This window comes from Hyperolius riggenbachi, chromosome 9 (genome assembly GCF_040937935.1).
Source record: "Hyperolius riggenbachi isolate aHypRig1 chromosome 9, aHypRig1.pri, whole genome shotgun sequence".
NCBI lineage: Eukaryota > Metazoa > Chordata > Amphibia > Anura > Hyperoliidae > Hyperolius > Hyperolius riggenbachi.
This window is the reverse complement of record NC_090654.1, coordinates 209,770,461-209,795,516: the sequence shown is the minus strand read 5'-3', so window position 1 is coordinate 209,795,516 and position 25,056 is coordinate 209,770,461. Positions and strand designations below refer to the sequence as shown.

Sequence of the window (25,056 nt, the reverse complement as noted above, 5' to 3'; positions counted from 1 at the left end):
CTAGCTATACTGGGACACACTGGGGGGGCTGCACCAATCCAGCATTTCCTACCTCCGGCTTATATGGGGGTCAATAGTTTTCCCCTGGTATTTCAGGGAAAAGTTGGGGGTCGGCTTATATGCGGGTTGGCTTATATGCGAGTATATACGGTAAATGTAATGTCTTTTGTTAAGAGATGGTTATAGGTAATAAAAAAGACAAAAAAGACACATTTGAGTACCAAACCATATTCACAAATGAGAACAACATTCCCCTTTCCCACACCAAATACATCAATTCACAAGATATTTTGCAGATATGGCAATAAAGACATATCAACAAAAGTAAGGCAATGTCAGATCACATACATTCAGACACGTGATGTTAATATTGGTTATTTTTGCATATACTCCTTAGCTGGTCTTGTGTAACAGGAAAGTAGTATACACAAAGCTATATACTGGCATTAGAGAACTACAGTAAATAATATTCAAAATATTAGAAATTGTTCCACAAGTAAAAGAAACCCGACTCTTAAATGGCAATAAATACTCTGTTAAAGCAACAGGCAAGTAAGTTGATTGGTTTACTAGAAAATTAAGAATAAAACATGATGAAACTCTGACATAGCATTCAATAAAAACGTGTTTTCCTCCTTTTTATTACCCATACAGTTATCATATTTGCTTTGTGCGCAAGTAATTATAAGTTTCCAAACTACAGTTTATCTGCTCTGAAAGCTGCTATTGATTTTATTGCACAGTTGCTGGCTGTATACAGTGGGTTGCAAAAGTATTCGGCCCCCTTGAAGTTTTCCACATTTTGTCACATTACTGCCACAAACATGCATCACTTTTATTGGAATTCCACGTGAAAGACCAATACAAAGTGGTGTACACATGAGAAGTGGATCAAAAATCATACATCATTCCAAACATTTTTTACATATAAATAACTGCAAAGTGGGGTGTGCGTAATTATTTAGCCCCCTGAGTCAATACTTTGTAGAACCACCCTTTGCTGCAATTACAGCTCCCAGTCCTTTAGGGTATGTCTCTACCAGCTTTGCACATCTAGAGACTGAAATCCTTGTCCATTCTTCTTTGCAAAACAGCTCCAGCTCAGTCAGATTAGATGGACAGCGTTTGTGAACAGCAGTTTTCAGATCTTGCCACAGATTCTCGATTGGATTTAGATCTGGACTTTGACTGGGCCATTCTAACACATAGATATGTTTTGTTTTAAACCATCCCATTGTTGCCCTTGCTTTATGTTTAGGGTCATTGTCCTGCTGGAAGGTGAACCTCCGCCCCAGTCTCAAGTCTTTTGCAGTCTCCAAGTTCTTCCAAGTTTGCCCTGGCTCCACCCATCTTCCCATCAACTCTGACCAGCTTCCCTGTCCCTGCTGAAGAGATGCACCCCCCGTGCATGATGCTGCCACTACCATATTTGACAGTGGGGATGGTGTGTGCAGAGTGATGTGCAGTGTTAGTTTTCCGCCACAGATAGCGTTTTGCATTTTGGCCAAAAAGTTCTATTTTGGTCTCATCTGACCAGAGCACCTTCTTCCACATGGTTGCTGTGACCCCCACATGGCTTGTGGCAAACTGCAAACGGGACTTCTTATGCTTTCTGGTAACAATGCCTTTCTTCTTGCCACTCTTCCATAAAGGCCAACTTAGTACAGTGCATGAATAATAGTTGTCCTATGGACAGAGTCTCCCACCTGAGCTGTAGATCTCTGCAGCTCGTCCAGAGTCACCATGGGCCTCTTGACTGCATTTCTGATCAGCGCTCTCCTTGTTCGGCCTATAAGTTTAGGTGGATGGCCTTGTCTTGGTAGGTTTACAGTTGTGCCATACTCCTTCCATTTCTGAATGAGCACTAGAACAGTGCTCCGTGGGATGCTCAAGGCTTTGGAAATCTTTTTGTAGCCTAAGCCTGCTTTAAATGTCTCAATAACTTGATCCCTGACCTGTCTTGTGTGTTCTTTGGACTTCCATAATTCTCTTAGACAACCTCGGAGGCCCTCACAGAGCAGCTGTATTTGTACTGACATTAGAGTACACACAGGTTCACTCTATTTAGTCATTAGCACTCATCAGGCAATGTCTATAGGCAACTGACTGCACTCAGATCAAAGGGGGCCGAATAATTATGCACACACCACTTTGCAGTTATTTGTAAAAAATGTTTGGAATCATGTATGATTTTCGTTCCACTTTTCATGTGAACACCACTTTGTGTTGGTCTTTCATGTGGAATTCCAATAAAATTGATTCATGTTTGTGGCAGTAATATGACAAAATGTGGAAAACTTCAAGGGGGCCGAATACTTTTGCAACCCACTGTATATATTATATGATCAAAATATCAAGTGATAATTTGTCTCTTTTTTCACCTAAGCTTGAGCTGAATTTAAGCACTGCTGGGAATGTTTACTAATTGTGGCTGATAACATGTAAACAAAATACAATGGAATCACATCCCCTACATCAGAAATAAGCTTCCCACTGAAGAAGTGTGCTGCGTTTGGATGCTGTTCTGCTTCAAGCTTGATTTGGGGTAGTAGGGTTCATGCTGTAAATACTCTTTTCGAGCAAAGGAGAAATTCTGAGTTTCATACAAAGAAAACCCAAGATGAACTAAACAAAGTTTTATCCATACCTGAACCTTCCTCCAGCCCCCTCCGCCCCGATTGCTGCCATGCCATCTTCCTCTGCCTCCTTTCTTGCTCTGTAGAAGTCCTGTTAGCTTGGCCAGGTCGTACTGCGCATATGTGGCCCAGCCAATGGCACACACCCTGCGCAGGTGCAGACGGCTCTTAGCCTCGGGAGTGAGATGGGGGTGCACACATGAACTGCTCCTGTGCTGACTGGCCCCTACTGGGGGCTTTACCTGAATGGGAGCATTCGGTAAGGAGGGGGCTGGAGGAAGCCCCAGTTATGTATAAAACTTTTAGTTTAGTTCGTCTCTGGTACACTTTAAGTAAGTCCCATATTGGGAAATTATTATAATTTAGCAATATCTGACTACTGTACTAGCAAAATGTTTCTGCTGATTTTTTACAATTTAGAGTCTTTGCATAAATAACTCATTTTACCCTTTGAGCAGATATGTATTTATTACCAAAGAGTATTACTGCATAAGTGCAAGCAAACTCAGAGTCAGGCTTTTACTGATGAGTTAATCCTTGGACATTCGTGTCCTGGAAGCTATTAAAATTGCAGTCTGGTTAGAAATGATTTGAAAAGTTTACACAGCGAGCAGTCAGCACACAGATCCATCCAGGGAAAACCTGATCAAGCAAAAGTAAAACTGGTGAAAAGGAAAGAAAAGGTAGGAGAGAAACCATACAACTGAATTTGGTGGACAATTCTTTCACTTGAGAGACCCTGAGCTCAAATCATCATTTTCTTTTTGGGAAATTAGGATTAGAATAGCGGTTTACCAGTGGTGGTAAAAATGCAAGGAAATCAGAAGTTGTTTTAAAAAAAATATATTTTCTGTTCATTAGTAACTGGAAAGATACACTCGAAATATAGCTAATTCTTTATATCCCAGGAAAAATATTTTAGTTGAGGATGGCATAGCAGGAGATTGTATTGTTCATGTAAACTTATTTTTTTAATTTTCTGTCTTAAAGGGAACCTTAACTGAGGTGGAGAAGGATGTTTACTTTTGAACAAATAACAGTTGTTTGTCATGCCTGCTAATCTCTTAGGCTGCAGCAGTGGCCGAATCACACACCTGGAACAAGCATGCAGCTAATCCAATCTGACTTCAGTCAGAGCACCTGATCTGCATGTTTGTTGAGGGGCTTTGGCTAAAAGTATTAGAGACACAGGATCAGCAGGAGCAGGGGCGTAACTAGACTTAACAGGGCACCCTTGGTCCCCGAACCCCATGCAAGTCACGTAAGCAGGAGCCGGTGAATGGCAGCAGAGAGTGTTCTGCTGTAAAGCAGCATCTGGAAGCAGGAAAAAATAACAAATGCTCCTGCACACAGTTTTTGTGAGTGAACAAGCAGGGTTTTTTTGCTAATTGGCTGCACTTGCGATTGGGCAGAGGGAGGAGGAGGCACCCCCATAGTCTCTGGGCCCCCCTTTCCGGGGTTGATTGCTATGCCCATGAGCAGGAGAGTCGGGCAACTGGTATTATTTTAAAAGGAAAAAAATCATATCCTCAGTTTAGGTTCCCTTTAGCAGAAACATGAAGAGCAACAAATAAAACCTTTTTGGCGTAGAGCAGGGATGTGGTAGAACCACTGGTCCTCATTTTTTATTTACCTGCCATGGCATGCAGGGATCTTCTCCTCCTGTCTGCTTCACTCCCTTTCTCCTCTTATCCACACATCTATAACCAAATGCTGCTGCATTCCAACTGCAATACCTCACCAGTATTGGGACATGGAGAAAGAGCATCGTGGTCAGTTACCTGCCTGGGTTCAAAGGTTGGTACACACCAGTACTCACAAATTTAGTTGTGTACCAATAGGTGATCCTACACTTGGAAACATGGACAGGTTTGCACATGTGCAATCATGGAGTGGCGTTGAGAGTGTGTACTGCAAGATGTAGGCGCAAAAGTATGGTATAATATAAATATAAATATTTATATACTATATATATATATATATATATATATATATATATATATATAGTATATATATATATATATATATATATATATATATATATATATATATATATATATATATGATAATATATATGGAAAAAAAAAACCTCACCCATCTGATTCCTCACCTTGTTACTGAACCTCTGTTTGTATGAATACCTACTGTGTTGGTAAACCTGTGCCTGGCCAACTAACCAAGTGGTTAACAACTTCTAGCTTCTCTAATTACCTTCTATGTTGCCAATTCTTCTCCTGGCTGTTACACCGCACCACAACGCACTACTGTGACCCTGGCCTACAAGAGCAATATTATTTCTTCTTGCTTACATTGATTATTGTATTAACAGAACACAGACATTACATAAACTGTCATTTCTAAATATCACAATCAGCTGCAAATCACTGGAATAGTGCAGATGTTGAAAATGAACAACAAGAGCCCCTACACTACACATGCAAAAGATGTTTTGCATGGTCAGTATTCCACAGCTTTTACAGCTGCAATGCTTGAGAACAAGTGCAATTTGAGCTTACAGTCAGCTTTAGAAAATCCATAGCTGGTTGCAAATTGAAAAGGAAATATAAAGCATGATTTTTTTTTTTACTAATACTAAGCAGCACGGTGACGTAGTGGTTAGCGCTCTCGCCTTGCAGCGCTGGGTCCCCGGTTCGAATCCCAGCCAGGTCAACATCTGCAAGGAGTTTATATGTTCTCCCTGTGTCTGCGTGGGTTTCCTCCGGGCACTCCGGTCTCCTCCCACATCCCAAAAACATTACATTGGTTCCCCTCTCAAAATTGGCACTAGACTGCAACACATACACTACACAATACATACATAGACATAGGACTATGGTAGGGAATTAGATTGTGAGCCCCTCTGAGGGACAGTTAGTGACAAGACGATATACTCTGGACAGCGCTGCGGAAGATGTTGGCGCTATATAAATACTAAATAATAATAATACTAGATTATAAACAGACTTGTGCAGTACCAAAAAGAACATGGGGCCCTCTACATATTACTTGCTGGTAATATTAGGTGTCTTGTGTGTCCCCTATTGCCCTGGTAGCTTGTATTACCTGGCCTTGGTCCTCACCCTTTTCCAGATCGCTGTGTTATTTGACCATTGTGCCCCCAAATCCCCAAGATAGCAGTAGTGGATAGCCTTTGTGTCCCATATAGCATAATTAGGTGTTTTTTGTCCACCCTACCTCAAGATAGTGGTATAAGTTGGCCTTTTCCTCCCCATCCCCCAACAATTCAGAGTAAGCAGAGAGTGTAATATCCCACCTCCTTTGCCCCATGTGCGCTTCTTCCTTACTCAGCACCCTCCAGCTTTTTGAATCTTCCATGTGGCTCCACTCCTCTTTTCCTCACAGGCATGTATGCACTGACATAACATGCCAGTGGGTCATGGGGGCAGAGATGCAACTGAAGGGAGCCATGAAGACTGGGAAATACAATGAATAATGAGGAGCATGCTGGCTGGATATTAGATATAGATATTAGATATTATGCTCCCTGTCCTTTCTCTGCATTGACCCCGAGGGTATCACTCCTCTGATGGTGACAACCGGACACCCCTCTAGTGATGCCACTAAAAGACGGGAGACTTGAGAGCCCCTACGCACTCAGGGCCATGGGCAATTTCATAACTTGACTTGATGGAAGCACCAGTCCTATGTAGCTTGACTGAAGGTGCAATTTGGTGTACAAGGACCAAATAAATCAATATAGAAAGTTAGACATGGGCCTAAAATTATTTTGGTCAAGTGTAGTCTATTGGACATTACCTGTAGAAACTATAAAATGCTTTCATTTTGAAAATAAATCAACTTTCCTGTCTTTATTAAGCAACATGGCTGCATTAAAGAGAATTAGAAGTGAGCTAGGCACTCTCAAGTGAAAGAAGTCACAATTTGTCATGCAGAATAAACTCTGGGATAGAGGAAGGAGACGGAGAACAACGTACCCATCTGGACAGGTCACTATTCTATTAAAGTAGAAAAGAAAATGATGATGTTACATTTATATCTCAGCAGTAATTTTCATTATTACATTGCAAATTTATTTTCAAGAAACTACGTCAATGAAATTGCACTTCATTATTTAGATGTACTGTATTCAACTATAGTGCACATTTAACCAGGTAGCAGTAAATAAAACGGGGTTTATTTACAAAAGACACACTAAACCAATCTCACTTTGATTTGCAGATGCACCTATCCTTGCCCATATCTCTTTATCTGTCTGTATCTCGGCTTTGCCATTTGGATGAAGCTTGCTATGTTTTTTGGTTTATACAGATCTTAGATCCTTGTGAAAGGTTTAAGTATGATGTACTGAAAAAAAAAGCAGATGTGAAGCAGATTTGAAGAGTGAAGCAGCCAGAACGAGGGTGACAGCAGTCAGCAGGGAGGGGGGACACCCCTCCTCCCTCACCTGTGTCCCCTGTCCCTGCTACCCCTCCAGCTACATGCGCAAAAGTAATTAAAATGTATGTATGCGGCGAGCTTACCTTCTTTACTTCCTCCACTCCCTGCGTTACCACCTGCAATGCTGCCCTCTATACTTCAGAGGGCAGCTTTGCAGGTAGTGACGTGGCGAGCGGAGGAAGTAAAGAATTTAAGGCGTCCATTTGAAAAAGGTGCCTGGAAAAAAGGGCGCCTGCTGTAGCTCATATATGCCAAATTTGGCTACAAAAAGGGCGCCTGGTGTAGCTCATATGCCAAATTCGGCTAGAAAGGGCGCCTGGTGTAGCCCATATATGCCAACTTCGGCATCAAAGGACGCCTGGTGTAGCCCATATATGTCAAATTTGGCTACATAGGGCACCTGGTGTAGCCCATATATGTCAAATTCGGCTACAAAGGGCACCTGTTGTATCCCATATATTCCAAATTCGGCTACAAAGGGCACCTGGTGTAGCCCATATATGTCAAATTCGGCTACAAAGGGCATCTGGTGTAGCCAAAAAGGCTAGTTTCAGTTTATAAAAAGGATGCTGTCATAAGCAAAATTTGTTGGGCTACAAAAGGGCTTTAGATATAGCTGAGAAAAGTGATTATTATGACCTAACTTCTCTCTATTCTCACACAGAACCCTCCCCTGATGGTGCCTAACCCTAACCCCCCTGGTGGTGCCTAACCCCTCCCTGGTGGTGCCTAACCCTAAGAAAGCCCCTGGTGATTACTATGACCTAACTTCTCCCTACTCTCACACAGAACCCTCCACTAACCCCCCCCCCCGGTGGTGCCTAACCCTAAGACCCCCCAGGTGGTGCCTAACACTAAGACTTACCATGGTGGTGCCTAACTCTAAGACCCCCCTAGGTGGTACCTAACCCTTAGACTTTCCTAGTGGTGCCTAACCCTAAGACCCCCAGGTGGTGCCTAACCCTAAGACTCCCCTGGTGGTGCCTAACCCTAAGACCCCCTGGTGGTGCCTAACCGTGAGACACCCCAGGTGGTGCCTAACCTTAAGACCCCCCAGGTGGTGCCTAACCCTAAGACCCCCCCAGGTGGTGCCAAACCCTAAGACCCCCCTAGGCGGTGCCTAAGACTCCCCTGGTGGTGCCTAACCCTAAGACCCCCAGGTGGTGCTTAACCCTAAGACTCCCCTGGTGCTGCCTAACCCTATGTCCGTCCTGGTGGTACCTAACCCCCCTAGAGGTGCCTACCCTAACCCCCCTAGTGGTGCCTAACTCTAAGACACCCCCTGCTTTTGATGCCTAATCCTACCCCCCCCCCCCCCCCCCCCCCGCACCCTGAATCAAAAATCTTGGCTTTAAATCTTGAGTGCCTTTTTGTAGCAGAATCAAAAACCTTGTAGCCGGAAACCTTGTAGCCGAATAAAAAATATGGCTACAGTAGGGCGCCTTTTAGTAGGCGAAAACTTTCTAGCCGAATAAAAAATATGGGCTACAAAGGGGCGCCCTACTTTAGCCAAAAACCTTGTAGCTGAATAAATAAATATGGGCTACGAAGGGGCGCCCTTTTGTAGCCGAAAAAAATATGGGCTACAAAGGGGCACCCTACTGTAGCCAAAAACCTTGTAGCTGAATAAATAAATATGGGCTACAAAGGGGCGCCCTTTTGTAGCCGAAAACCTTGTAGCCGAAAAAAAATATGGGCTACAAAGGGGAACCCTACTGTAGCCAAAAACCTTGAAGGCGAATAAAAAATATGGGCTACAAAGGTGCGCCCGCTTGTAGCCTATATCAAAACTCGGACACCCTTTTCACCACCTTGTAGCCGATATTTGCAGAAATAACACTGTCTATGACATATAACAATGTCTATGGAGGTTGTCTTTTCATACATGGAGCTCAGGCGCCCTTTTCAAATGATCCCAAGGCAAGCTCCCTGCATACATACATTTTAATTACTTTTGCGCTTGTAGCGGGGAAGGGATACCCCCATCCCGGGGCTGGCTGCTATCACTTCCAGCATGGCGTCCCCCTCTCCACCCACAGGCTGGGACACAGAAAACTGATTGGTTTTTGTGTCCAAAACTGCCTGTGTAGAGGGGGATCCATTTTCCTACTGCTTGCCACTACCCCTCCGTGTATCAGGATCCATATGTGGTGAAGCAAAATGCAGCAGATCCGGACCTTCAGTTCAGGTTTTGAGAACTGGGCCCCGCAAACACACACGGATCTGTTTTTTGTTTAGGTAAAGGCAGCTGCTATTTTTAACATTGCTATCCGTGGCTCCGGTTTTGATCAGGTTTTAAAAACGGAGTCACGGATACGTTCCTGGACCTAGTGTGATCTACTCTTACTGGTGACCATCTGCCAGGAGCAAGACGTTAAAGTGAACCTCCGGACTAAAAATCTACTCAGCAGAACTGAAAAGGCTTGGTGTTTCTTTAACAGTTTCACAGCATCAGAACTTTGTTTTTCTTACCAAAGCATCATTTTTAGCTGCATTTTTAACGAAGCTCCACCCATCAAAGAAAAAGAAGCCCAGGCTTTTTTTCCCTGATGCTGTGCAGAGCATGATGGGATTTCCTATGTTGTTATTAACGTTGTAACTGGGAGAGGTGCTCAGGACACAGGACAGTTGGAACTGTGTCTCATACTCCCTGTCACCTCCTTTCAACCAAAAAGATGGCTGCCATCATGAAATCAAACATTTGCCTGTTCTTTTAAAACAGTGTGGGTAAGAGATTAAATTACCTATCTATTTTAATTAACATAACTAATGTAACTTAATGACAGTATGTTTGTTTAGGCTGGAGTTCCTCTTTAAGAAATATGTCCCAAATCAAAACTTAGACATCAATAACAGAAAAAAAATTCCAATCCATTCTTAATGTTGACATGACATTCCAGTTAAAGCTCTAGTTTAGAAATGCAACTATAAATATATAGTATGCAATCAAAATTATCACAAAATGTGTCATCTTAAAATATACAAATGTGAAGATGCTTTTGAAATATATCACAGATGGCCACGTTCCTAATGAAGACAGCCTGGAATCTCTAGGTTAGCCAGGTCACACGATGCCAGAACTGACATGGTCCATATCTTAGGGATAAGGGCTAAGCTGACTGCAAACCTTGCTGCAGCCAATTGAAAAAGGCTAGTCAGTCAGAATTATGCGGTTATGCAAATGGTATGCCAATTTTTATGCAGATTTGTGCAGCTCAGATATTGACCAATCAAATGTAGTAACTGCTGGATTTGTTTGGCCCATTTCCAAGCTACAAAAATATACATACAATTATTGCACCAGCTCAGAAAAATTAGCATCTCACTGACCATCCCTACAAGTGAATAACAGCCAAGAGAACAAGGTGGCTGCTGGCTGCTTACAAGGAGGCTCTGGTCACCTGTGATCCTCTGGAAAAGAAACTTTAGGGAGGGACAAAAACTTGCATTGTTTGTAGTAAAATATGTTAAAGGAGTTCTTTTTTTTTTTTTTCTTTCACTTACCTGGGACTTCTACCGGCTCTCTGCAGAAGTCCTGTGCCTGCGTCAGTACTCAAGGATCCTCCGGTCCCCAACTGCAGCTGACTTTCAGTTTTGCCGACTTAAAAGGCAATGGCCACTGCGCCTGTGCGTCCCTGGCCGCTTGAGTCCTCGCTCCCCGTTGCATCCTGCACAGGATACTCCCGGCAACATGAGTGGAAGAGAGGATGCAAGTGGCCAGTGCTGCGCAGGAGCATTGGCTGGAAGTCAGCGAAACTGAAAGTGAGCTGCAGCGGGGGACCGGAGGATTCTTGAGTACCGGCGCAGGCACAGTACTTCTGCAGTGGGCTAGTAGAAGCCCCAGGTAAGTGAAACTTTTTTTTTCTTTTCAACCCTTATAGAACTCCACATTTATTCTATAGCTGCAATTTAAAAAATGAAGGGGAGTTCGATCTTCAAATTTCAATTAGCACTTTTAAAAAGATGTTTTAATAGTCTTAAAAAGGTCTTTAAAGAGTAACTGTCAGGCTGCAAAAGCTAATTTAAACCTCTATTCTCCTGTGTTAAACAGTTTAGAAGGAAGCCAAAAAGGCAATACTGAAGTTAAAAATCTCTCTTACTATGATGTGTGCTGAACAGCAAGGCTGTATATTCATAAGCCCCTAAGAAGAACGACAGGCCGCATAACAGATACTGCAAAGCATTCTGGGGCTGCCTCTTCTCCCCACTGCAGTACCTTGGGTCACCCCCCTTCATTTCCCTATCACCCCCTAAGGCTGCTTTCTCAGTGAGACGTTACAGGCTCATGTTACAGCAGCTTGTAACAGCAGCCAGCACTGGGGCATATGTTCCGTTAGAGTATACTGCATGAGTCCGCTATTGTTCCTAGCCACATGGCTAATTAATATTCACTGCGCAGTAGTGTTGTCCATTACGATCTTTTTTGTGAGTGGAATCATCAGGAAGCAGGGAGGATATGACATCACAATTGGCTTCATAGGAGACAGACAAACATGGAACCTGCCATGAGCTGTCAGGAGCATCATTCTCTGCAAATCCTATATAAAAATTCTGTGAAATCCAAATGTGGTCAGAGAAATGCATATGTAATGTAAGTACAGCCAATATTTAGCTACTGATATACGTTTATATGTTTTTTTTCTCTGAGACCCTATACCTAACAGCTCCTCTTTAAAATATAAGCCCTTTAAAGAATGTAAAACAATTTGTACATCCAAACAGAACATACTGTTATTAGAAAAGCTTAATTTAAGGCAATGCGACTTCTGTTCACTGATGGCTCAAAAGCTGCTAAACCATCCCTAAACACATACCCTTACTGTGCAGTTTAGGAAGATTTTGCTGAGGAATTGACATTGTGCACCATGTGTGCAGAATGATGGACGGATCAAGTTTTCTTGGGAGCTGTTTTAACAAGCTAGCTGTTGGCAATCTTTTTGGCTATTTCAGATGCAAATGATAGATTTGCTAGTTTATGACATGTAATGCACACCAAAATCCTTGATAGCTAGTATATAACCTATTTTGCTTCAACACACAGCAGCATTTTCTAATGAAAGATAATTACATCTTTTAGCCAGTATAACAAAATAAATTGTAGTTACTTCATATATCTGTATATAAACATGTTACCATTAAAAAAAAAACAATATAAAAAAACAAAGAAAACTGCATGTATTTAAACAAAATACTGCGCTGTATTAGAATATAAAAGTGGATAAGCAACACTGATATCTAATAATCCTTTTTAAATGGTATTTTGTATCTAGATATGATCATAAGACCAAATTGCACTCCTACTAGGTATCCTAAAACACACTGCCTTTATATATGTTACCGTATACTACCCCTCCTCTTGTTTCCCCCCTTTCCCTTTAGATTGTAAGCCCGCAAGGGCAGGGCTCTCTCCCCCTTTTGTGTCTTGGAAATCATTATACATTTTATTCATCATGTTACTTTTATCACTGTCATTACCACTTCTGTATTTTGTATGCTGTATCATTTTTTGTATTTTGTCACAAATTATGTATCTTGTATATTAGTGTACACCATTGTCTGTATTATGTACCCCAGGCTTGTTCCTTACTTTGTACAGCGCCACGGAATATGTTGGCGCTTTATAAATCAATAATAATAATAATAATAATAATAATAATAATTGATGCATAGACATAGGAATTATGCTTGTTTATGTTACAAAATTCAAAAAATGTATTTTCTTCAGGTATTCCACCAGGAATGGGGATAATCAAAGAATGTTAATTAATCTACTAATTATGTAAGTGTAATACTATCTGGAGCAAGGTTTTGGATGAACACCTTTTTGAGGGGTTTGCTGAAACAATAGAAAATTACCTTAGTACTATGGATGATCAATGAGATGTATGGTAAATAATTTCTCTTTGCATTCAAATTCCATGTAAATGATATGCAATTTGAAACTGGACAAATCATAATAACTTCCTGTCAATTTTTATTTATCCAAGTTCAAACTACATAACATTTACGAGGAATTTGAATAAAAGGAGAAATCATTTGCATTTCATTGACCATCCCCAACGACCAAAGCACTCCAATTAAACCCCATACTACAGGGTATTGCACTTTAAAGGAAATGTAAAGTGAACAAAATGTGCACAGTTTAACTTAACTGGGGCTCCTTCTAGTTCCCTGTAGTCATTCTGGTGTCCCTCTCTGCATTCTGATCCGATCCATGCAGCAGCTGTGCTCCTCCGAAAGCTGCATATGCAGCCCTGGCCCACACACCTCCTTGACTGTGCTCCAATAGTCAGAACCATTCTGCACGTGCGCAGTTTGTAAAAATTGCAACTACGCATGTGCCAAACACTCCCGACAATGAGAATATAATTGAGGTTGTGTGCGGCCGAGGGTTGGCCGAGTTGAAAACACAGGGAAGGACCAGAACAACTACAGGATGGTAGAAGAAGCCCCAGGTAATTTATACTAGGCATATTTGTTTCACTTAAGATACCCTTTTTATTATAAAGCTTTGTAAGAAAGGCTAAAATAAGCAAGCTATAGAGAAGACATCATGGTCTAGTCACCAAGTTTGAAGACTTTACTCTAGTAATGATAGAAATTTGTTTTCAGTCTTATCTGCTATTAAAACATTAACAAATGAAAATGCTGGAGCATCAAAAAACAAACATAATATTTAATTTCATAATCATTAAAATATTTTTAAAATCTGAATTTTTTTTGTTGAACAGAATCAATGAGGCACTAATTGAAGTGGACCTGAAATCTTGCGCAGGACATAAGTAAACATATAGAAATGCACCCTGTATGTATTTAGAGAGTTTAACTGATCTAATTCCCCGTCATCTATGTCTAATCACAAGTTGTAATTTGATCTCTCCCTGTGACACCTGACTGCCATGGCAGATAAGGCAGATAAGCTCATTTGAAAGCACTGGATGTTGACAATATGTCTGCTTCCATGAAAGCAGGAAGTAGAAACACTGGGGATTTATTTCAGGATTTGTATCAGTTGTAAAAAAGAAATGTTCTTCTTAAAAAGTTGCTGTTGCATATCTTATAGAGCAGAGAGGAAGTTCTGAGTTAAAGTCCGCTTTAAATAAATACCATACATAAAACTAATATGCTTAAAAAAAAACAACAACAATTTTTTCCCTTTAGAAGTGACATGGGATTTCCAGGACACCCACTTTTCTAATGGGATATATAACTAAATCATCTATACGTCACAGAAATCGAAGACCTTCTATGTACAGCTTGACATGTCTGGCACAACTGGGCCTGCCTAAATATTCACTGAATTTGACACGTGAACAAATCTACAGTTTCAAATAAGACTGTGAAATATCACATGTAGATCAGATTATTCTGTTTCAACTCTGAAAAGCCGTGCCCTATGAATATCCCTGCAGGCACCTGGAAAAGTGGGATCACTGCCCTTTAAGCAGAACCATGTTGCTAGCATGGCTTCAGGGAGCGCTTGGGTTTTTTCTTACAGCCCATAGCTGCTTCTCCAATGACACCATAAATTTCCACGGGCAGGTGAGTGGGAGGAAGACTGCAGGAAGTTTCATGACACAGACACTGTATCCGCAACACATTCTATCAGCTCAAGTGTAAATCTACGGGAACTTCCAGAAAATTCCCGTTTTCTACACTTGGCTGCTCTTGAAAGCATTAAGGAACAATTCTAATATGACAACTGCTATATACAGTACAAAGCTTGGGCAGATGCTGAAAAAATTTATGTAAGAAGCATTTACTTTTCAACTATGCATATGAAATTAATTTCAAATGTGCATAAAAGCTTGCCAGAAAAGTAAGGGGAAAAAAGCAGTGTAGGGGGCCCATATGCAATTATTTATTTGTTTTCTCCTAGGTGATCATTTCAAACCGGTCAATAGCATTAAACCACCAGCAAGCAAGAAAATACTCAATAATTTTGATTGTAGTTTTTCACCTGCTTTTTGGTACCTTATCAATTGCAAAGTGCTGAAAAGTTATTTTAAATTGAAGATGAAAAATTATCTTCCAGGAGAAAACTCAGTAGAAAAACTTAATTGCATATGGGCCTAGGTCTCACTCCTCACCCCACTGCACAAAAGTCCCATTACCCTTTATCTGTGAAAAAGCAATACAATGATACTTCCTGACTCTTAACTTACAGTAAAGCAGCATTACTCTCTTGTCCTGTGGATGAAGGCTTGTTCCAGAATGTCAAGGTGCTGGACATTGCCTGGTAGTCCAAGACTGAAGATAAACATGGCAGCATGACCTAAGTTCTTAAAGCTTTCCTAAACTTCCAGGTTACTAGAAATGCTGTTATGTTCACATCCCATGTCATACTACCAGCAGTATCAATGCAGAGTCCATATACAAGTTATATGAGCCAGGGACCAGGCAAAGCACTTGAATGCAACTATACTTTGGGGAACAACTGGAGCCCCATTTCACAGCAGCAGTGCAGTATATAAGTCTGTAAGGTTGCATAATAGGCATTATTTTTAAAAGCACAATTTAGGTGGTTATTAAGAAGAGCTCCAGTTATTCGCTTTGTTTCACATGGTAAGGGGGAAAGGTTAGAACCTTTGTTGAGTTTAAACTATTCATTTTCTGTTTCTTGCATGGAGCGATTTGCCCTCACTCCTGTCACAGTGACATTCATAGTAAGGTACTGCAGTCTTCTCACTAATGTATAATCTATACATTTGTGATTTGGCAGGGTGTCAGTCTCTGTGACACCAATATGGTTCGGCATTGGAAAATACTAAGTACTTCAGAAAGGGGAGTGCACTGCAGAGCCCTAACCATCACAGAGGACCATAAATAACGATGACCTGGGTTACCAAAGAATTTCATTTATGCTAATACTTGAGCTTTTCTTTGCCATTATACATTCAAGCATAACTTTGGAGATTTGATGATAACAGAAAAAAGTAATAACGTCAGCTAAACTTTTATTGGTGTCTGGATACACATTGGGGAACTTATTATTCACACCCTGCAAAGAAAAGGAAATTAGCTAATACTTCTAAAAATGTTATACTAGACTTTGTGCTTGTTGTGCAATTTCACATTAAAGTCTAATTCCACTCAAATGTGTTCTGGAGACATGGTTATGGCAAGAAAGGGTAATAACCACTACCGAATTTGTATTGCCATCTGGATTTACTTGGAGAAATTCAGAATTGTAGCCACTTCCTGTTGTTCTCATCAGTATTAAAGAGAACCCGAGGTGTGTTTAAAGAATGTTATCTGCATACAGAGGCTGGATCTGCCTATACAGCCCAGCCTCTGTTGCTATCCCAAGCCCCACTAGGGTCCCCCTGCACTCTGCAATCCCTCATAAATCACAGCCGTGCTCTGAGGCTGTGTTTACATCTATAGTGTCAGTCTCAGCTGCTCCCCCGCCTCCTGCATAGCTCCGGTCCCTGCCCCCATCCCTTCCCTCCAATCAGCAGGGAGGGAAGGGATGCAGGCGGGGACTGGAGTTCTGCAGGAGGCGGGAAGAGCAACAGATTGACACTATAGAGATAAACACAGCCAGCTCTGACAAGCTGTTTGTCAGCAGCGTGGCTGTGATTTATGAGGGATTGCAGAGTGCAGGGGGACCTTAGGGGAGTTTGGGATAGAAACAGAGGCTGGGCTGTATAGGCAGATCCAGCCTCCGTATGCAGATAATATTCTTCAAACCCACCTCGGGTTCTCTTTAAAGGCAGTGAGGGGTACTACAGCAGAGACAAAGGAGTCTCTTGCGTGTGGTCCGGTATTAGTTATGGAGAGACTCCGAAGACATAACAACGAAAGTTGTTTTGGTGATACCTTTAATGACTAAGGCCCCATTCACACCGAAGCAGGAATCGCGTGATTCTCGCAAACATTTTTAAAAACCGCTAGTCCTATTCTAGCCTATGGCAGTGTTCTCACTGCCACGATCACGGACGTTTTGCGATTATTGCTAATCGCAAACACGTTACTAGCAGCGGTTTCTGGGACAGCGATTGTGGAGCGACTGCTAAATGCAATCGCTCCCAAAAAGCTAATTTGTCCAGTGATTTATTGTGGAAAAATCACTCCCACCACACTAGCGGTAATCGCTAGCGTTTTGCGATTTCTAGTGTGAAAAGGCCCTAATTCTACAAGATTTCTTTGCAAGCTTTCAAAGAGACTCTGTAACAAAGTTTTGAGCCTTATTTCTTCTATCCTATAAGTTCCTATACCTGTTCTAATGTGGTCTGTCTTACTGCAGCATTTTCTAGTTGCACTGTCTCTGTAATAAATCTTATCTTCTTTCCTCTGACACCTCTATCGGGCTCAGGCTGGAATGTGTGGAATGTGCAGCACTGCTTGTCATTGGCAGAAGCTTTACACACCCTCTCCAAGCTCTGCATGAGTCACACAGTGAGCTGTTCTCACTCTGGTTAGAAGCCATGTTTTTTGTTTGTAAATACTGCATAAAAATGGCAATTACAAGCCAGGATTGCAGCAGGGAGTGGAAAAAACAGCACAGAGGGGCCCATGAGAACATAAGGAATAGAATGGTATGCTTTTTATTGTAAGAATTTTAAAGTACAGATTCTCTTTAAGTTTCTTCTTCAGGCATGTTTCAGAACTTGATCAGAACCATACAAAGTACTGTCACATATCATATATCAACATAAAGCCTGTGTATGTGACAGTGCTTTGTGTGGTTCTGATCCAGTTCTGAAACATGCCTAAAGAAGAAATGTAAAATTTCAAACACTTGCATACAAATCTTGTACAGTTAGTCATTTACGGTATCACCTAAATAACTTTTGTTGTTATGTCTTCGGAAATAAATCTCTGTGTACCTGCTGTGGGAAATTTAAATCAGCCTGTGCCCCCTTCGGGAAGTCACAGAACAGAGAGAAAAAAGGAATTTTCCCCCCAACAGGTGCAAAAATCACAATCGCAAGCAGATTGCAACTGTGGCTATTCTCCACTCTTAAAATTTTAATTCTGTACTGCATATTAGGAAAAGTTGGGCTTTGAAATATCACTGTTGAATTCCCATAAATAATACAAGGCAAAAATAAGCAAGAATAAGCCATTTATGCTTTCTTAGTAATTTACAATTCATCATTCTGTGCAGGACTGTATGTTTGAACCCTTTCACATTTGGATACACTCTGTTACTATATTAATGTCACTGTCATCTCTTTCTAGTATAACCGGACTCAGTGTCCTGTATCCGCAGAGCCTGAGATCAATTTACTCATTTCCATCATCAGACATACTAATAGCTCACAAACCTATATTCTATTTTAGTGTAATCTGCTAAATAGTAAACATGTCAGAGAGTTATTTTTATACAACATAAACTTGTAAAAAAGATCAGTTAGATATATTTTCTTGATGATTCCATGCAATGCTGTCTGGAAAGAAAGCAAATATTTCAGTCTCATAGCAGCGCCTTGTGATACTGAATGAGCGATGACAGTGCTTGGGTCTGCATATGCTTCACAGCTTAGCTACAACTTTCACATATGCTGGACCTCCCACTGCAAAGGAAAACTGCAAAAAAGCGATAGCTGAAGCAGGGATTCTGATGCTTGTACACACTGGACACCTGACTGGTTGCTCAGAGCTTATTTTCCTTTATGTTTGTCTTATAAAATGTGCTCATCTATTGCATTCACACATTCTTAAAGTGTACCCAAGCTACAAAAGTCCGGCTTTTCCAGCTGACACACTGTAGCCGCCCCACCCCGGCAGTACAGTTGCGGCCATGTTTCAGAAGACTGTCGAAGCTCTTCGGAAACCTCCGCCTGCGTTGCTGCAGCCCACTTAGCAGCCGCCAATTAAGCCGTGGCTAAGGAGCTGAAGGCAGGCCGCAGCAATGCAGATGGGCATAGCAAAAGCCTTGACAATTTTGAAAGAACATCACCAGGGCCCATTGTTTAAGGGGGCGGAGCAATCACCTGCCTGGATGGATGATGCCAGAAAAGTTAAGTAACCCTAAAACCCCCAGTCCTCCATCATTAAGACATATCCTGTTGTAACAGGCTTTGTCATTATTAACTTAGGCCCTCTTAAACATGGACTGCATTCAGTTTTGTTTTCATGTTTTTTATATTGGTTCTTCTTTTCCCTCTTAAATATATTTATTAGGTTCTTATCATTTGAATCCTTTAATACAAATCTGCCTATACATACACATAAAAGGATCATAAAGCAAGTAGCAATAGCTATGCTGGGGTTAAATAACAGTGTTGCGGCATTCACACTATGTGCATTGCTGTGTGTTGCATGCAAATGAACTGTCCATAAAACTGTACAGGCGTGATCACATCTCTGCGTTGTTACAGATCACATTAGCCCAATGTACTTTCTACAGTGCATTTCTGGATAACATGTGTGATGACAACACTGTGGATTGCCTTATGCCAGGGTTGCAGTGCAGGTGTTTAGCAATGCACATGGGCCTTAAGTCACGAAAGAATTACATTTTTTTACCAGCATTTACACAAGCAAGATACGGTGTGCTGTGCAAATAGTGCAACTCATGTTATGTACACAATGTGACATTCCTCATATAACATGCGTTAGCAAATAGTATAAGACACACTATACAAGCAACACATGCATTGTGTACATGGTGCTAGCTGAACTATTTATACACTCGCACATTAGTTGCTATGTGCACATGTCAATTTCACCTGCCTGTCATGAATCAGGGCCATAGTGTAAACTTAACTTTTCTGGCTTAAAAATACAACCCAGGTTGCGTTTTACAGAGATGTTGGAAGTTAAAAGGGAGTGATGCACACACATTTGACCTTTTTCCCATCTGACTGTGCAGTATAATGTTGTGGTTTACGGTCTGTTGGCATGTCAACAGTGTTATGATGGTATGCGATACTCTTGCACAATTGGTGAGTATGAAGAAAAAAGATTCACAGGGATAAATACAAATGACTGCAGGAAGGAGTGGAGACAGCCAAGACCAGGGGCCATATGCAATTCACTTTTTCGCCTGAGTTTTCGCCTAGGAGATAATTTTTCATCTTCAATTTAAAATAACTTTTAAGCAATTGGCAATGGAAAAGTACTGTACCAAAATGTAGGTGAAAAAGTACTGTCAAAATTATTTTGAATATGTATTTGTTTGCTGGGGGTTTAAAGGGCTTTTTTTTTTTTTTTTACAAATTGTACAAATATCACCTAGGAGAACACTTAGGTGAAAAGGTGAATTGAATATGGCCCCTAGAGTATACAGACCACTAAAACAAAATAATACCTTTATAAGGTATTCAGAGGGAAAGAAAGCTGCAGGAAAATGGCATTTGAAACCAGGCTGAAGGTGACTCTGTGACTCTGAAGGTAGACATACAATGTACGCAACAAGCACTGAAGCACTATGACATTTTCCAGAATGACAGAATTCATGTGGACACTGTAGTTTTTCCTGTATGTGTACTGATCAATGAGGTGCAACAATGCTTAAAACATGCAATTTTCCTTTAAGCTACAGAGGTAAAAACTGATTCTTCACGTTCCCAGCCACAATAGCACCCCTATACTGCTATTGCGGCAAGGAAGGCTGCAATAGCAGTATAGGGGGCGCTATTGTGGCTTGGAACGTGAAGAATCACTGGCGGCGGGTGACGCCGAAACCGGAAGTGGCCGCCAGCGGGTCCAGGAGGATCGGAGCGACTCTACTTGGGCACCGATCAGCTGCAGGGGGCTGAGGGAAGCCCCAGGTGAGTAAAACTCATTTTTTTTATCTGACTTAAGTGCCTCTTTAGGTATACTTCAGGCTAGCTGCCTCCATGGGTGTCAGCTTGCATTCAAATTTTAGAATTTAGATTAGTGTTAACACATAATTTGCATTTGATTTGTATTCAAGGTGTGTATTTAACCTCAAGGGGCTGGGCATATCTCTGGAGCTTTCACTTCACTTACAGCCTGTGAGCGCTGCCCATTGCTTGCTGTTACTTGGGCTACATGTAGTTAAGTATAACAAATTTCGAGTTTTAGCAAATGATAATCTAATATAAACTAAGACTAGCAACTAACAATTTGTATTTTGACTTTTTAAAAGCAATGGTAAATGCCTGGAAACTGTTTAAAAACAATAACGGTGTGCTACTATTAAATATATTTGTGTCAAGAGGAACTTGAAATTATCTCAATTATATGAAGGGGTACTTGAGATATATTAAGGAGTGTGAGGTGCACAGACATTCAAAAGGGGGTACACACAAAAATGTTGAGAAAAACCAATCTACTGAACCAACATGTCAGGAAAATGTATGTCATTTGGAGGCGGGAAAAGAGCGGCAGTGCAGTGCAATGCAGCAGTTTGCTCGATTTTCAATATATTTCCTGTCAAAATCAATTGAGAATAGATGTGCAGTGAATGGAATAAATCCCTCTCTGGTCAGATTCCAATCGGAGAGAGATTGATTGTTGCTACATTGGGGGAATAGATGCGTATATAAGACAGAGGAAACAGTGGAGTAGAGGAGCTTGTGGTTAGGAGAATTTTTGATCATCACTATTGCCTATGCCTCTATCCATACAAATATATGTAAAGCACATTTTTGAATTTGGAGTACAACTGAAACAAAAAATAAAATACTACTTAAAACACTGGATTCCAAAATGATTTAATTATCGGACTCAATTAAAGCTACATGTCATCCTGCATACTAATCACCCCAACCAGTGACTTACAATAGAAATCTCTAACCTCAACAAGCAATTAATTCTCCAAATTTGCATTGTTCTCAGCAAAATACAAAATATTTGCAGTGACAGCCCTATATGACTTCTCATCTGGTGTTTTTAGGCGGGTTATTAATACAAATGGATGTCTGGAAAAATCTTATTTTCATCTGTCACATTTGTCACCATTAACTTGGTTATCTTTCATTGTGACTGATGGCTAGACGAAAGACAGGTTTCCTGGAACAAAATTGAGAGATGCCTTACCCCTTCACTGCCGCTTGCCATGGTGTTGGCCAACATTTCCTGAAGGGCCCTGACAGAGAGGGACTGCTCCAGCACAAAATTACAAATGCACAGGTCGGGAGGGACATACTGTAAAGGAAAGGTAGAAGAAATATGTTTACTAAACAATATGGTAAAGACAGTCATTTCATCAAACAAATATACTTACAATTTGCAATTTCCAGACATGCACAGCACCTTCATTGCTCTCTGTTGCACACCTGATCCCTCTCATCAATAGCTCTGCACTGTGCACAAATTGCATGCAGTACTGCATTGTTGGAATGCACTGCTGTGCAGAGCATAGGTGTACCCATAATACAGTGCTGTTTTCTGTCACAGAAGTGAGATACTGTACATAAATATTTTATAATATTTCTTCATGGGACAACTCCAAGAGAGTTAAGGCAGTGCTGGAAAATAATGGCGGGCACACAAATTATTGACTTGGGCAAAATATCTTCACTTGTGTCTTACCTACTGTCAAACATGATAGTGGGAGTATCATGGTTTGGTGACTTACGAGTGCTGGGGAGCTACAGCTGATTGAGGGAACAATTAATACCAACATGTACTTTGACATACTGAAGCAAAGCATTATCCCCTCCCTTCAGAAACTAGACCGAAGAGCAGTTTTAGCAACGCAACCACCCCAAACACAACTCCAAGACAACCACTGCCATCATAAAGAAATGAAGAGTAAAAGGTGCTGGACTGATCAAGCAGGTCTCCGAACCTAAATCCTATTGATCATCTGTTGGGCTTCCTTAAATGGAAGGTGGAGGAGTGCAAGGTCTCTAACATCCACCGGCTTTGTCATGAAGGATTCCAGTGGCAACCTGTGAAGCTTTAGTGAACTCCATGCAGTGCTGGAAAATAATGGTAGGCACACAAAATATTGACACTTTGCTCACAATTTTGATGTTCTTCACATGCCAGCAGTTAAAACATTAATTGCCAGTGGTTTAGACATTTATGGCTTTGTGTCGAGCTATTTAGATGGCACAGCAAATTTACACTGACTACATTGTATCCCCAGTGTTGTCCTAAGAAAAGATTTTCAAAAATGTGACAGGCATACTCACTTTTGTGAAATACTGCATATCACTGCTTCTCCATGATACAGTATAAAAGATCATACTGTTGAGTTTAGATTTTCTCAATCATGCAACAGTTTCCCTAATAAACTTTGCTCTCAGCATGCCCTTTGAAGGCACTAAACTCATCATATGGATCGCAGAGAGAAATAGAAGGCCTAAAAAGCAACTTCTACCTATCTATTTGTATGGATGGATGGATGGTAATCTGCAGCCAAAATCATTGCCTCTTACCACCTAACAGTCCTTGCTCATTTTCTCCCAGGATTGCTGTGGGGTTTGTGCTTGCCCATCACTTTATCACCATATCTCAAGTCTAGGTAGATGGTTACATTGAGTTACCGCCCATTAAAAGATGTACTGATAATTTTTTAACTAAACTGTATTTGCGCAGTTAGTGAATGCTAAAAAGCCACTGATATGTTTTTACTCAGCAATATTTTCAGGATAGCAGGCAACAGTTGGGCAAGGATTACATAGTGAAAGAGCGGCTGTGTGTTTAAAAAGATCCTTACTTTTACCAGAAATAGCATCAGGTTTTGAAGGGCAAATAGATTTAATGATGATTTAAAGGACAGCTCCAAGCTAGATTGAGTCATCCATAATGTTGCTACATAGAGACAATACCTTAGGATAACTCTCCACTGGCCTTACGCACAGGCATCTCATCTGACACTCATTTCAATATGTCTTTACATATTCAAAAATGCAGCTTTACATTAAAAACAATGAAAGTCTCTATGTGTGCTTAAGATTTGATTTATATCGATTTCAATGCGGCGTACGCCGTACTGTATTGCCCTGTGTCAAAGCCCCCAAATGCTTCTTTTGGAAAATGTACTAAGTCCTTTCTGAAAGCAGTTTGACAAGCATTTCAATGTGGACACTTCAGGCTGGCATTTTTTAAAGTAGGGAAAGCACGTGCTTAATGCATGATTAAGACAAAGAAAATATGAGGAAAAATACAAGATGCATATTTGAAGCCTGGAAACAACACATAGCTCACATTTTTTCATATCCTTCCAATGTTCTGTCAGGGTCATAGTGCTGCATGGTGAATGAGCTTACAAGCATAAAGATTGAGGAATAAGCTACAACATTTCTATTGACATTTAATTTCAAATTAAAAAATACAATTTTTGTTTTAGTTGCCAACCAACCATGGCAGTGCGATACTGCAAAGAAATCAATTTCATTTGCCTGCAGTAGTGATTAATAAAAATATATATCTGAATGTTTATTGATCACACCTAGAAGGAAGAAACTTTGATTAGTACATTACAGATTCTATGGCTGATCCAGTTAACCAGCAACTTCAGTGATTTGCTAGACTGAACTTCCAGTTCCTGGGTGAAGCTAATTAGCAAAAGAAATTTTGATCATCAGTAGTCTTTATATCGATCCATATAGCACTTACTTGACTTGTAATTAAACAGAATGAGGAAACAAAGGACCATGCTAGGGACATGGAATAAATATACATGTATGAATACATAACGTAAAAATAAAGATTAGATAAAATATTAATCTCTTGATACATGTTGTGTGCAAATTTGGATATGGGAAATCTGAGAGGGATAAAAAAATAGCCTATGTAATGGTTCCCACACAAGGCAATTTTATAACCAATGCTGATCTATAGCAATGCCAATGGAAATCTACTGTAATCCCATCAAACAAAGCCACACAGACTCATGGTAATTAAATCAAAAGGAACAAGTAATACTGCACACTATGAAGAAACACACAGATAGAAATTAATTAAAAAGACTATAGCGAAAAAGGTCTGGGACCCACTAGGAATCACAATTGCTATTAAAAGCAAGTTATACATAAAACACCAAGCACTTCCTAGGAATGCAAATTTTTGACCCTGCATTCCTTGAATGAAATTGCTCCGAAAAAAATGCTGCACATTTCAATTTCAG

The 25,056-nt window shown here is 40.8% G+C and overlaps 1 protein-coding gene across 12 annotated transcripts in view; it reads right to left on the bottom strand.

The window, feature by feature from the left end:
• The window catches only part of RYR3 (ryanodine receptor 3), a 1,134,733-nt gene that overhangs the window by 683,679 nt on the left and 425,998 nt on the right, over positions 1-25,056 (bottom strand). For all 12 annotated transcript variants that reach the window (XM_068253938.1, XM_068253930.1, XM_068253931.1 and 9 more), the window contains one exon: positions 22,014-22,121. In XM_068253938.1, the coding sequence (XP_068110039.1) occupies positions 22,014-22,121 (108 nt within the window). The remainder of the gene's footprint in view (positions 1-22,013; positions 22,122-25,056) is intronic.